Here is a 15446-nt window from a genome sequence, read left to right as displayed (position 1 = left end):
GCACTTTGGCTCTGCCAGGCTCCCTGCACAGCCACAGAGAAACCTGATTTCCTTCCATGAGATCCGGCAACCTGGCAAAGGTTGGATTTATCCTCCATTCCCTGGGCAGGGGAGCAGCTCACCCCACTCTGGCAGCGAGTCACCGCACACTGCTCTGTTTAAGCCCACTTTTATCCCCCTGTCTCCTGCAGAGCAGCGGCAGATGCATGCAGAGCACGCTGATTTACCCCCCTTAAGATCTTCCATCACAACCTGCTTCCCAGCCCCTCGTACCTGGGGAGAGCTCAGTGGGAAGCCCGCGCATGTCTCCCCGTGGCTGGAAGAGCTGTGTGACAGAGGCTTCAGCTTGAGCCCAGACCCCTCTCCCCAGCCCTGCCTCCCTCTGCTCTCAGGAGAGCCCCAGATGAAGGTCTGAGCTGACAGAGCTTCGCTGTTCCACTTTCTGGTTTTATAAGAGAAACCTAATTAAAACTGGCCATGGGGCAATCTGCTGCTGCAGGGGGATGCAGGCTGCGGAACAGACCGGCTGCGGCTTCAGGAGGGAACGGAGAGGGGAAGATTGCCAAGAGTCCTCTGTAAAGGGCAGCAAATGTTCTATATTCCACCCTTTCCGTATTTTCTGTAGTATTTCAGCTATGTACTACCTGCTTTAAATACACACACTACATACCCCACACATTACCTGCTTTAAATACACACACTACACACCACACGGTACCTGCTTTAAATACACACAGTACATACCCCACACTACCTGCTTTGAATACACACACTACATACTCCACACTACCTGCTTTAAATACACACACTACATACCACACGTTACCTGCTTTAAATACACACAGTACATACCCCACGGTACCTGCTTTAAATACACACACTACATACTCCACACACTACCTGCTTTGAATACACACACTACATACCACACATTACCTGCTTTAAATACACACACTACATACCCCACACATTACCTGCTTTAAATACACACACTACATACCCCACACTACCTGCTTTAAATACACACACTACATACCCCACACATTACCTGCTTTAAATACACACACTACATACCCCACACTACCTGCTTTAAATACACACACTACATACCCCACACTACCTGCTTTAAATACACACACTACATACCCCACACAGTACCTGCTTTAAATACACACACTACATACCCCACACTACCTGCTTTAAATACACACACTACATACCCCACACTACCTGCTTTAAATACACACACTACATACCCCACACAGTACCTGCTTTAAATACACACACTACATACCACACACTACCTGCTTTGAATACACACACTACATACCCCACACGGTACCTGCTTTGAATACACACACTACATACCCCACACTACCTGCTTTGAATACACACACTACATACCCCACACTACCTGCTTTGAATACACACAGTACATACCCCACGGTACCTGCTTTAAATACCCCAGCCAAACCCAAAAGCAGTGGGACCCACCAGAAAGTGGCAGAGGAGGAGGAACAGCCCTTCCCTCTGCCCCTTCCCTCTCAAATGCCCCCGGACAAGCAGCCATGGCAGTCCTTTGGTGATGGCTCTAAGAGAGTCACGGGTGCATTTCACAGAGCCAGGCCTGCAGCCACGTGGTGCCTGGCTCATGGAATCCCAGAATCATTGAGGTTGGAAGGGACCTCTGGAGATCATCCGGTGCAACCCCCCGCAGGGTCACGGGGCCACACTGCCCATCTTGCACCCCATATGCTGCAGGCAAGGCCATGCGAACCCCCTGGGTCTCAGCCCACAGAGCCCTCTGCAAGGATGTGACCATGTCACGTAGGCTGTTCTATGCACCTGGGAAATTACAAATAAAACCTAATCTTAAAGGGCATTTGGTTGGTTTCGGCTCCAAGGGTGCCCATTTGGTGCAAGGGCTGCACCAGGCTCCATTGCATTGAGAGCAATGTAACGTGGAGAGGCTGCTGCTGTCAGAAGCAGTGATCGCTCCAGCTTGCTGGCAGCAGCATCCCACCACAACAAATTAAAACATCCCTCCCCTTCTTGCTCACAGATTTTAAGCTAAAGAGCGACATTTAAATGTGGATTCCTGTAACAGCAGGGGATTGTGTGCCCAGCTCAGGGGAAGAGGGAAAGGATTAAAGGCAGCTTAACTCCCTGCACGCACCTTACCTTGCACAAGTGTTTCTGCATGAAGGTCCTTGGGAGGCAGAATATGTGCAAGGAATTCATCTCCTAAAGGGAGAGAGCTTTCAAAAGGGCTTTTTTAAATGGTCAGGAGGGGGCTAGAGCAAGGGATGTGATTTCTCCTGTAAGCCTGGTGAGCAAAGCATTACTGCCCGTCCTGGCAAAGGGAAGCACAGGAAGGGGCTGAGCTACTGAAGTCCCTGCAGCAGGTTAATGTCACACCTTGGGTACCTGAAACAGGCTGTTCCCAACACTTCAGCCCACCCTGCTCCCCCAGCCTGCCCCATCTGGGTGCTCTGGTGCTTAATGCCTCTGTTAGGAGATGGTGGCAGCAGGCGCAGGAGCTCGAGGAGGATGTGAGCAAGGGCACAGCTCACAGCAAACCCTTCATGCCCCAGCCCGTACAGCAAGGACGGGTGGCAGCCAAATGAGCTGTGACAGTGGTGATGTGTCATTGTCCTGTATAAAAATTAAACAAGCTTGCTGATCCTATTGAGTTTTAATCACGCTCATTTTCCAATGTTGAGCCTTTCTGGTGCTAATCCACTTTAGCACAGCCACGTTCCAAGCTGGCACTCTCCAGGAAGCCTGGTTTACGCTGACACAGTGCCAGGCCCAAGGCAATAGGTGTTCTCCCACTTTTGGCATCTCAAATTCAAGGAAAATGGCTTGCTATGGAGCGAGGATCCAAGCTAGTTAAATACTGTAAAGCCTTCAGCTTTCTTCAACACTCCTTACTTTTATGTGTCACATTAAATTCCCTCAGTGCCAGTCATATTCTCAGGGTACTTAACAAGAATAGACAGAGCAGAGTTCCGAATAAATCATCACAGCCTACAGAGCATGAGCCTCCGCTTAGAGAAACGCCCTTTAAACCCATCCAGGTTTATCTCCTATGAAAAAGAAAATAATCTGCCACTAAACCAGATAAACACAAACACACTGGAGGTCTTTTAACCTTTGCCAACCCAACAGATGAGCTGCTTAAACCAGACTTTAAACCTGTTTGCATTTCACAGACAAAAGCCAAGGGGCAGAGATGCTCTGCCTGGGCCACCGCTGCCTCTTCTGGCACAGCGATGGCCTCGGGTTTAGACAGTGCCCTGCTCTCTGCTCCTGCAGAACCACCTCTGCTCAACCAGCAACGGCTTGGCACAAAAAGCCCCCCAAGTAAGGGGGGGTCCTCAGCCACGGTGACCCAGCGGGGGTCCTTCCCTGCCTCTCCTACCCATGAACTAAAGCACCAGAGGTTTCACCTCACCATGAGGAAGAACTGCTCCCCACTGAGGGTGCAGAGCACTGGGACAGGCTACAGGGGGGCTGTGGAGTCCTTCTCCCTGGACACGTTCAAACCCTCCATGGACACGTTCCTGTGTGCCCTGCTCTGGGTGGCCTTGCCTTGGCGGGGGTTGCACCGGATGATCTCCAGAGGGCCCTTCCAGCCCTAAGGACTCTGGGATCTCACTTTGTTCAGCCCCATCCTTCCTGACCTCTGCATCACCAACTCGCACTGGGCACTGGGCTCCTGAAGGGCCTTAGGTCTGCCCCTGATCCAAGCAAGAGTCATTTCTCCGCTGTGCCACGGATGGGAGAACCATAGACACGTCCAGCAGCTCACGGAGGAAAAGGGCACGAGGCGATCATCACCCAGGTGAAACAAAGCCCCCGGTTACAAAGGGCTGCTCAGAGGGAGGTGGCCTTGACACAGCGCTGCAAAACTTCAGCAAAACCGGTCCCCTTTGGCACTGGCAGAGGTCGGCCACCAACCCAGGTCAAAGCTGCCAGCTCCAAGCACCTGTGGGAGGGGTCGAGCGGTCCTGGCCCCCCTCCAGGTCCTCTGAGGACAGCATCAGCAAAGGCCGGAGGCGAGGGAGAGGAAAGCTGTCAGGGACAAGCTCTGCTGTGAGCCCAGGGCCCCGTGCTCCTGCAGCAGCTCAGAAATGCCAGTCAGGATCACAGAGACTTCCCAAAGACGCATCCCAGACTTTATTCACTGTGACAACTGCGTTTTACTGTGTGCCCCTCTCTGCTATGGGGCTGAGCAGGGCGAGCGCAGCTCAGGGCTGCACCAGGCCAAAGCTCTCAATTCCTTCCATGCCGGCAGAGTGGGGAACATCTGAACCCCCCGTTCCCCCCAGCACCTCCCCATCCCAGAATCATGGACTCAACCAGCTCAGAAAAGCCCTTTCAGCTCATCCAGTGCAACCCTTACCCCAGCACTGCCAAGGCCACCCCTAACCCATGGCACTGAGGCCTCGTCTCCACGGCTGTGAACACTTGCAGGGACGGTGACTGCAGCCCTGCCCTGGGCAGCCTGTTCCAATGCCTGAGCACCCTCTGGGGCAGGAATTGTTCCCAATATCCAACCTAAACCTCCTCTGGTGCAGCTTCATCTACACAGGGGTAAATGCACACCCAAATGAGCCCTCTTCCACTCTCACTGGCAATCCAAAGAGCCGGAACCATCAGCCCAGCTGCAGACATCTGAAACTGGGGAAGGTGAATCCCCCCTTCCCGCTCTCCAAGCCAGCAGAGACTGGCTGCCAGACACCCTGGAGGGGCTTTATTCCCCATTCCTCCTCAGAGCTGAACAGAGCTCCCTCTGTGGAAAGGCCCAAATACACACGATCACGAGGGGCACCTCTGAATCCCATCTGTGCCCTCTGCATTGCCCTGATGCAGGGCAGCGCTCTGCCAGTGACCCTTGTCCATGGCTGGGCTGCCCCAGAGGATGCTGGCGCAGCCGACCCGCCTGCAGAAACACAGGCTTTTAGAGACAGGGCTGCTTTAGCCACGCTTCACATCTTGCTCTGTAATTAAACAGCCTGGAAGGCTCCAGGTTTCTCATTAAAGGCACAAACAGCACAGTCAGAGGGTACACTGTGGGAAGGCAGCGTCCCCCCCTGCTAGTTAGGTGACCCCAAAGGCAAGCGTGCCAAAAGCAGAGCTGCTGCAACCTGCCAGCATCCCTCCACCAGCAGGACGCTCCGCAGGCACTTAGCTACCCAATTTTCAGGTGCTGGTTCTCGCACAGCGCCTGGCTCCAGGCCATCCTCTCCTTCCAGCCAAGGAAGGGCCACAGGCAAAGAAAGTGTCATACAGGACGCATGGTCTTGTCCAGCCAGCAATGCAGCCGGATGAAGCCCGACTGCTGCACTAAGCTCAGGCTAACACAAGCGCTGCCTCTGTTACTAAACCCTGTATTAAAGACAGGCAATGGACCGCAGGGAAGTCGGGGACCAGAATGTGTTTGCTATTAAAAACAACAGATGCAAAACCCAAACACAGCTTTTCCAGACTACAAAGGCTTCTGAAAACATCTATAGCAGAGCGCCTTCAGCTGCATGAGCCAAAGCATCCAGCTTTTCTTACATTAATGCATACAAAGCTCTTTTTCCCTTCAGTACATTCAAGACAATTTGCATCTTGTCAAGGATTTTGCTGCCACTGCTATTACTTTACTTTTGGCAACCAAATGCCTGGATGTGGGAGATGCATCCAGCTTACCACAGACCCAGCCTACAGAGACAATACACACCAAGCCTGCAAACAGAGACTGCACCTTCCTTAGCCTCAACACCACTTCAATTTCCCCTTTTCGGGCAGAATAGAAAAGGATCAAGAAGCCCCATGCTGGTCATCTCGGGAGCAGCCAGCTGCAGCCTTCAGGACCTCAATGCAAGCAGGCAGCTCAGGGGTTGCCATCCAGAAGACAGCAGCTCAATGGTGAGCCCAGCAAGGGGATTTGGTGAGTCCTGCATGGCTCTGCCTGCTCCTGCTGCCAGACTTGTGAAAAAACGCTGCACTTCCCAGCCCTGCAGCCCCAGGCAGCATCCCAAGGGTAAGGGAAGGCAAATTCAGACAGATGAGCTACAGCAAAGGTATTCCTGGGAGTGGAACAAGCAGCTGCAGCCAGCAATGAGCTCCCTGTCCCCAGATCTATCAGGAGTTAATGACAAAGAATCTCCTTCCCTGCAGGGTTTGGAGGTTGCACATTTGGCCTCATCCAGCCCTTAGTATGTCCAAACCCATCTGAGCAGGGTACAGGGAGGCACCCGCCAGCCTCAACCTGCTGACTGCACAAGGGGCTGTATGGAGCTGTGCTTGGAGTAAAGCCCTGCTAATGCGTTCTGCTCCACAGGACAAGAGCAGCTAATGCCTTAGTTAATGGACTAACTTACAAGCTTAACCTAGAAACAAGTCTGTGCTCTATCTGTGTGATTCGGACTTGTGGGCTTTTCACTTGAGACCCTCACTGATAGCTCAGAGCTCCTAGAGCCCACTAAAAGCTAAAACCTCCCAAACCAGAGCCTTGAGTACACAGTGCTGAGTACCCACAGCTCCATGAGCCATCCCTGGCTGCTCACCCCCTCCAACAAACCTGCCCCAGTGGCTTCATTATCTCAGAGCAGGCTCATGACCCCAAAGCTGGGTCCTGCCCACCCCAGAGGTCACACAAATACATATTTGCAATTGGCCTCATGACCCATGGGGTTTTGTGCTGTCCCTTAATGCCATCCATAGTTCAGTGGGAACAAGGGGAAAAGCAGGATTTGTTTAGCTAAGGGCATGACAACGAAGTCCCACTGGTTGTGGAAAAGGTTCATAGACAAAACCCCACAATAAATCCCAGATTAGCACACAGCCTCTTCATTTCTGGTTCATTTTCTCCCCCATGCAGCCTGGCAGCGAGACAATGGCAGTGGAGGGTATCGGTCATGCTTGTCAAGTGCACGCAATTTTATTGAGAGGAAGAAATTAACGGCTGCTTTAATGGCTTTTTGAATGTTTATTGGGCCCGCAGCTACTAAGGGATCAAATGTGAGTATCCAGATCTGGTCCCCTCACTTTGCTCCTCCAAATCCACTCCAAACTGGCTGCTCTCCGTGAAGTCCATTTCCATCATCTGGGGAGCTCCAGTGCAGCTCTGCTGCCATCCTCGAGCAGAGCAGCCGGAATGCTCCCTCAAACCCCGGATCATTGCGTGTCTCTGCTCTCCCTGTTCCCTTTCAGGGAAATCCCAATCCCCATAACCACAGTGGACAAAGCACAGTCCTCATGAACCACCCAAGCAGCATCTGAAACCCACTGGAGAACTATCAAAACAATTCACCTCATTGCATGAATCAGTTCCCACTCAGAAGCTAAGCAGAAGCCCTCACACAAGGGGCCAATTCCAGCCTTATGGGGTGTCCATCCAGGGCACAATCCACACAGGGGCTCACCTGGGTCTGTACTAAAATATTCTCCAACAGCTGCAATCACACCAAGTTTTCTCTTAATTTCATAGAATCCCAGCCTGGTTTGGGCTGGAAGGGACCTTAAAGCTCCTCCAGCTCCAACCCCTGCCACGGGCAGGGACCCCTTCCACTGGAGCAGCTTGCTCCAAGCCCCTGTGTCCAACCTGGCCTTGAACACTGCCAGGGATGGGGCAGCCACAGCTTCTCTGGGCACCCTGGGCCAGCGCCTCAGCACCCTCACAGCAGGCAACTTCTTGCTTTATCTCCAACCTGAACTTGCTCTGCTTCAGTCTGAACCCATCACCCCTTGTGCTATCCCTACAGTCCCTGATGAAGAGTCCCTCTCCAGCATCCTTGGAGCCCCCTTCAGACACTGGAAGCTGCTCTGAGGTCTCCACACAGCTTCTCTTCTTCAGGCTGAACAGCCCCAATGTTCTCAGCCTGGCTCCATACAGGAGGTGCTCCAGCCCCTGAGCATCCTTGTGGCCTCCTCTGGCCTTGCTCCAACAGCTCCGTGTCCTTCTTATGTTGAGGACACCAGAACTTCACACAGTGCTGCAAGTGGGGTCTCATGAGAGCAGAGCAGAGGGGCAGGATCACCTCCTTCAACCTGCTGCTCACACATGGGGATGCAGCTCCTTGTCTGTGGGATCTGAGAGAGGTCACTGTTCTTCATAGATCATTACTGAGTGCAAAACACTCCTGGAATACATCAGTTAAGATTTCCCCAGATGACCGTTATAAAATGACAAGTTTTATATGAAGACAGAACAAAGCTCAGGGGCACAGGCATGCTCAGAGCATGCTGAAAGCCTGCTTGCTGCCCAGGAGCCCCCGCATCTGCGAGCCAAGCTGGGTAGTTCTGAAGTGAATCGTGCAAAGCAGAGCTACAACTCACTGATGCCACCAGGAGATGCCCTGTGCTCCAGCATGACAGGTATGGGATGAGAATGAAGCTTGCACAGATGTCAGCCAGCACCCAAACCATGCGTGAAGGTGACAGCTCCATCCACATCCTGTCCTTTGACTTGAGGGCTGCCCTGGGCCCCAGCCGGGCAGAGCTCGCTGAGCTGCCCTCCAGCTCTGCTCAAACACCAAACCAGCCCCTCAGCTCCATGTTTTCATCATCCATGTGCTTGACCACACACACAGAAGAGAGGAAAAAGGCTCTTTCATAACAAAACACTGCAGGTTAACCTAATGCAGTGCTGAATTACATTCGATCAAACTAAAGCCAGGACTCTAAACTACTTGTGCACACCCTGTTATTCCAATGCCATCACATCTTTACCACTTCTGCCCAATTATTATAAACAACAGAAAAAAAGTAAGCCAGAGGAGCCCACGGCACTACATGGGGAGAACAGATTTCCCCTTCTGATGCTGTCTCATTGAATCAGCGTTAGCTGCTTTCCACACACTCCACGGGAATCCAGGCTTCAACAAGAAAATTAAAAGGCACCATTAAAAGAGGCTGAGGTTCTCTTTTACCTGCTCATTTGTGAACCAAAGTATCTCTGGACTGAATAAAAAATTCAGCTACAGAATAATGGCACAACTGCCAGAGCATGTGAGGTTTGCCCTTCCCAGATGCCAGCCTGAGCAGTTGTCTGGGGTAGCAGCAACCATTCAGCCCTCCCAGGGAAAGGAAAGGCTTTTGCTAGCATCTCAGACACGTTTATGGGATCTGTGGGATCACAAAAATACTGTAGTGAGGGTGCAGGTAATGGTATTTCCTTCCCCATTTCTTAATTCCACCATGAATTACTGCAATTCCTTCTTATTACGGCAACAATGCCCCTTCTTCCCCCAGCATAGCAGAGCCCAGCTTGGCCTCTCCCATGGATCACTCCCATGTTTGCTGCAGGGCACCAGGGTGCTTCTCACAGTGCAAAACCAGCTTCCCATGGTCTTCCCAAAGGGAACATCTGCTGCAGATGCACTGGTGATCACAGGAGACACGACAGGACCAAGTCTAGGAGCAGCAGAAGCCCTCTTGCTCCACATTCCTGTGACACTTTGGAGCTACCCCAGCTCGCTTCCAGTCAGGCTCAACTCCATGGACAGAGCATTTTTCTGAATGGCACTGCTCGCTCACTGCTATGTTTGTGTGATCTGACCTTTTCCTTCCTCCTTTGGTGCAAGAAAAGGCAATGGGTCTCCAGAAACCCCCGGCTGCACTCTCCATGTGGGAGGCAGCAGTGCTGGCTCCTCCTGGGTGGTGGAGTATTCTTGGTTCATTAGTCTTGTTACCACTTGGCAAGCAATTCTGCTGAGGATTTAGTTCTACTTGCAAAGCTGTACTAGTGCTAAGTCAAGGGCAGCACAGCCAATGCCAGTAATATTCAGCTACCAGCTTCAATTCACTCCTGTTTACCCATTGCACAAATAAACCTTTCCCCTGTAATGAAAGAATTCCAGTAGGCTGCGAAGCAGAGAAGGAGAATTTGAAGCACCATCTCCACTTTAGTCTTTTTTAATCCCCAGCTGGCTGAACAGACTGCTTTTTGAATTAAAGCCTCATATTAGAAGCAGAAGCTGAGTGTCACAGTCTGATTGCCCCGAGCCAGCAATGCTGGCACTGAAGGTCACTCCGTGGCAAGGGAGGATGAGCCAAGGAAGCTGCTCCCTTGGACCACGGGGTGAGTGCTGGGGAGCAACAGGAAGGAAACCACAAAAAGCCCCTTTCCTTCCTAGCATTGCCCAGAAACACAACAAAACTGCTGTAATCAACATAAAGAGAACGTAGGAATTATTCCAAAGACTAACACCTGCATATTGGGCCACATTTCTGTGCCTGGAGAGAGACTCAAGTCTTGAATAAACCATTTCTTCCCTCAACCAAGCCAAAAGATTGCACAAGCTGGAATAAATGGCCATTAGTCCCTTCTCAGAAACATATCCATTGGCAAATGGGCTTTAAGGTCACATCAAATGGATGTTTAAATAATCCTGCTATCTTGTGTTAGCAGTATCCACCCCTGAGTGAAGTCAATACTTGATCAAGATCATTTACTCTGCACTAGTCATAAATGATCTTGGTTTTGTATTGGACTGTGAAACTGGTCGGTACCACCGAGATGCTCTCCCGTGCCATGTCCAGCACTGCAGCACTTGGGTTTGTCCTGCATGTTTAACAGGAATTTTACATCATGGAAACACAGAGAATTCTGCTTTCCGTGCTGGAAGAAAGCAATACATCAGTGAGGCCAGTGCTGAACCAGTCTGTCCACAGCATCCCACCCCAGCTCTGGTTCCTAAAACACCCAATAGTTGTGTCAAGGCAGGACAACAGTCATTGCATTTACACATTTCCACCTGTGAGTCCCTTCTCCTTACCATGATTGTATCAACTTGTTCTTCCCCAATAACCAGTTCACAAGCCCTCAAAAATCCCTGCAAGTTCCAAAAGTGAGAATATTCCCAACAAGCCCCAACACTGCTCAGAACAAACGGGTAGGACAAGTAATACTCTTATTTGTCCTGAACTCACCCAAAAGAGAAACAGCTCTGGCAGAAGCACACATGTCACTGTGCTGCAGTCATCGCTCTCGTACCAAAGCAGACCTGAACTGCAATGGTTTGCTGACAACTGAAGTGCTGTCTCACAAACTTGTGGGCAAAGCGTCCTGCTGGAGCACGAGGCCTCCAGCTACATCCCTATACGGAGCTGGAATTCCCAAAAGCAGAGAAGCCTCAGCCTGACATTCACAGCCCACCCCAGCCATCTGCTAAAATATACTTCTCTCTTCTCCTTTTACAGGAAAACCTGTAGAATGCTCATGGCTCACATGGTGGCTTACATCTCCAAGCCTCTCTCTTCATGTAGACCTATGGAAACTGCAGGTCTCTAAAGGCACTTTCAGTGCTGCCTGTCAAAGAGCAGGAGCAGAGCCTGAGAAGGGGGTAGGATTATTGCCCCAGCTCTGCTCAGCGCTTCTCCTCCGTGCAGCTGGAGGTGCAGCCTGCACCAGCCAGACACATGTCTGGGGAGCACAGCTGATCCCTGCATTGCTGAAAATGAGGGAATTATTATTATTGGATGCATGTTTCTGCCTTCCTAGATTAACATCTAACTAAAGAAGCCCAATGTATTTCACTGAATCATACAATGGTTTGGGGTAGAAGGGACTTTAAAGCTCCTCCAGCTCCAACCCCTGCCACGGACAGGGACACCTTCCACTGGAGCAGCTTGCTCCAAGCCCCTGTGTCCAACCTGGCCTTGAACACTGCCAGGGATGGGGCAGCCACAGCTTCTCTGGGCACCCTGGGCCAGCGCCTCAGCACCCTCACAGGGAAGAGCTTCTGCCTAAGAGCTCATCTCAGTCTCCCCTCGGGCAGGTTAAAGCCATTCCCCTTGGCCTGTCCCTACAGGCCCTTGTCCCAAGCCCCTCTCCAGGTTTCCTGCAGCCCCTTTAGGCACTGGAGCTGCTCTCAGGTCTCCCCTTCAGGAGCCTTCTCTTCTCCAGGCTGACCCAGCCCAGCTCTCTCAGCCTGGCTCCAGAGCAGAGCTGCTCCAGCCCTTGCAGCATCCCCATGGCCTCCTCTGGCCTTGCTCCAACAGCTCCACTTCCCTCTTATAACACTTTCCAACCTCACTTTACCATACTGCATATTCATGACTCATTTCCTAAAGAAAATGAGTCTTGGGGGAAAAGGCTTTTGTAATACAGGGCACAAATTAACACAAGAGCCAACTGAAAACATGCAGGGAATCTGGAATTCCTGAAAGCAGACCTGGCTAAGTACAGGCTGTAAGAGCACCAAAAGCACCAGCCAAGCTCTGTACCCCGAGTTTTTCTCTCTCCACAACTCTGTACTACCTGCTGGGTAGCCAGTACAGTTTAAACATCTACAACAGCCCTCTACACCCCTGTGCCAGCAAACACCAGATGTCACTCAGTTACCACTGTGGTTACAGGATATGCTCTTTGTTAGACTCTCTTCTTAATCCTACTTTTAGTTGCTACCTGCTGCAGGCTGAGTATTCTTCCGAAGTGTAATAAAGAGCTCTTCTTCCAGGACGCTGTCCCTGCTTTACAGCTGTACTATCACTACACATCAGTTTCCTCTTGCAATGCTTTTCTTGTCTACCCACTGGACAAACTTCTTGTTTGCTCACAAATGGGCACCTTGGGGACTCTGGAAGCCACAGGAGCCTGAAAACCCCATGGCCCTCTTTGCAGTGTGAGACCTGACACAGAAAACAAGAGTGTTTCTGTATCAAAAGACTCCCACTCCATTTTTGCAGCTAACACTAATTAGCCTCACAGCCCATCTGGCAATTTGCAAACTATTACCAGGCATTCTTTGGACCTTGAAATACTTCACATAATGAGGCCCTAACAGAGACGAAGCCTTCACAAACCCCATTTTAACTCCAGGAAAACGACACTCAGTTTGACACATTCTCCGTTAGCAACTGGAAGTGGCACTTCGGAAAGAAACTGTTATGTAAAAACAAAAGGAACGGACAGCCTGGAATGCCAGGAGCAAAAGCATCCAGGTCTTTCAGCGCTCGCTGCACCAGCCAGCTTCAGTGTTTACAACTTTAATAATTCATCTGAGAACATCAAAATCACTGCTACAACCAAATTATCCATTTCATCCTCATCCGTGCTGCATCTGAACGCTTTACTTCCACAACATCAGAAGCTGAAGGCAAGTAACACCACAGAGGAAAAGGTTCCTAATAATTAAACTTTCATCCTGGGCTGCCCAGATTAGCTTGGAGTTGCCAGGACTTAAAGGATTTAAAGCCAGTCTTGCCATGGCCGCCAGAGTCAGCTTCCTAGTGAAAGAGATAAGCAACCAAAGGGAAATCAGCCAGGGTTTGCAGGAAATCTTTGTTAAATTACTTGACCTTTTAAATTTGGGAGGGATGAACAAGGAGAGCATCCCATTCCCTGAGACCACCAGAAGCTGATTTCCTACACTGGGAACAGCTCTCTGGCATTGGACAGGAAAGAAAACCAGCCAGGCATGAACACTATTAAAAAGCAGCTCCTACCACGTACACCATAAAATCCCACAGTGAGTCATATACAAGGGACCTTTGCTTTCATCTTATAAATCACAAAATTTGGCATCAGCCTGCAACGAAGCGCTGCTATTTACTGCAAATAAGCAGTCAACAAAAATCCCTGCTTCCGAGCCTCCAGCTCCTATCTGGAAAGAGAATTTCCTTTACTATTAAACTTCTGTGCTGGGAGAGGTCCATCACCACACTCTTCAGGCAGGGTCAGTCCCAGTAAAGGTGGTTTTATCTGCTGCCTGCTGACACCACAAAAGTCAAAGATCCATCAGCAGAGGGGATCTGTGGGGCATTATTTCATTTCAATTCCTAGTAGCATATCCAGAGCATCCACAAAGGCAGTCAGACCACCCCAGCACACAGGAATGCTGATTCCTCACCCAGAGCTGAATGCACAAGCCCAAAGCACAGTGGTCAAGGCTTCATCTGAGGGTTGGGACCAGCTGGGTGGGACACGGAGGGATCAGAGCCCCCTGGAGCTGTCCCTGGCTTGGCTGTGGCAGTGTCAGAACCCAATGAGGGCAACCAGGGCTTCCATGGGGGCAGCTTGCCCCAAATCCGCCCCAGGGAAGAGGGACGGTGCTGCACATGGCTGTAGGAACAGGGTAGAGGTAGAGGCACAAGGCTGCATGGCAAGACCATTGCCGGTCGCCAGCACTTCCTGTACTGAAGATGCACAAACCACAGTCAAATCCAGCTCTCTAGGGGAGCGTTGGCCCTGCCAGGCTAAGGTAGGACAAAGGGGTAAGGTGCTTGCCATGCAGGCCAGAAGGAATGGCTGGATGCTGCCACAGTACTCAACTTCTAGGGATGCTTGGAGATCCCAAGCCATTGACAAGTACTGTTGACCAACAGTACTTACCCCTGCTGATACCTGTTCCTTCTCCAGCTGCCCCGCACACACACCCTCACCAATGTCAGACGGCTGCCGTGTGTTCCAAATCCTGTCACCCAGCTCACAACAGAGCTGGCAAGCACACATCCTCCTGAATATCACCTCCACACACTGTCCACTGTACCAAATGCCAAGGCAGGATACTACATTAGCCCAAATAACTTTTCCAAAGGTTTACATCCATTTCCAGCAATCCTTTATTTGCAAAACTTGGAGTCCACACTCAAACACCATTTCTTTAAGCCATGAAGGGAGAACCCTCCTGAGCACTAACGTTTTCTGCCTTTGCAGGTCATCATTCCACATGAATTCTCCAGCTTTCTAACTGGTTATTTAATAACACTGGTTATCAAATAACACTGGTTATCAAATAAAACCCCTCAACATTAAGCATTACTGCGTTGTCATCATTAGGATTCAGAGCCAACAGTGTCAGTGCAATTGGGTACAGCTCACTGACATCCTGTCTGCATGCTTACAGTAAGTATACCTCCAACAAGAGGTCCACCACCTCCTTCACAGTCCACAACACAAACTGCTCAGTGATTTCTTCAAGATGCTACTTCAGTGTTTGAAATTCCCATTCAGAAATAGGACTTTCAGTTCCTATTTCTGAAGTAAATTGGGTGGTAAAGATTTCAGAGGCAGAATAAATAAACCTGTGTATCAAAATTACAGTGGAATAACTACATCACCCAAATTAAATGTGAAGATGAATGACTCAGACCCAACACAACCCTTACTTCTTCCTTTTGTCTGACCTTCCACACCCCCCAAGACCATTCTGCTGCGCTGCAGAACCCAGATCTGCTCTGCAGCTGACATGGGGTGTCCATAAGAGGTCAAGGTTTGACCAACACATCTGGTAGAGCCCGTGGGGTCCCAGCAGGAACTTACCAGGAAGCGGACATCATCAAAGCCGTTCAAAAGCAGCTTACTCTCATACTGCTGCAGGCCAATGGACTCCAGCCACTCCCCAACACTCTGCTCCAGCATCCGTGAACCTGACGAGAGAGGAATCGGCAGACGCTTGAAAAGGGAGAAACCATTAAGGCGGTAGCAGCGGCACTCTGAGGAAGAC

At 50.7% G+C, this 15446-nt stretch overlaps 1 protein-coding gene across 3 annotated transcripts in view; it reads right to left on the bottom strand.

The window, feature by feature from the left end:
- Positions 1 to 15446, bottom strand: part of ANKS1A (ankyrin repeat and sterile alpha motif domain containing 1A) — a gene marked incomplete at its 5' end in the record, with an annotated part of 112800 nt that overhangs the window by 15228 nt on the left and 82126 nt on the right. For all 3 annotated transcript variants that reach the window (XM_080633193.1, XM_080633194.1, XM_080633195.1), the window contains one exon: positions 15263 to 15369. In XM_080633193.1, the coding sequence (XP_080489319.1) occupies positions 15263 to 15369 (107 nt within the window). The remainder of the gene's footprint in view (positions 1 to 15262; positions 15370 to 15446) is intronic.

The sequence above is a fragment of the Psittacula echo genome (assembly GCF_963264785.1).
Source record: "Psittacula echo genome assembly, chromosome: 22".
In the NCBI taxonomy this organism is placed as follows: Eukaryota; Metazoa; Chordata; class Aves; order Psittaciformes; family Psittacidae; genus Psittacula; species Psittacula echo.
This window is presented reverse-complemented; position numbering and strand designations above follow the sequence as displayed.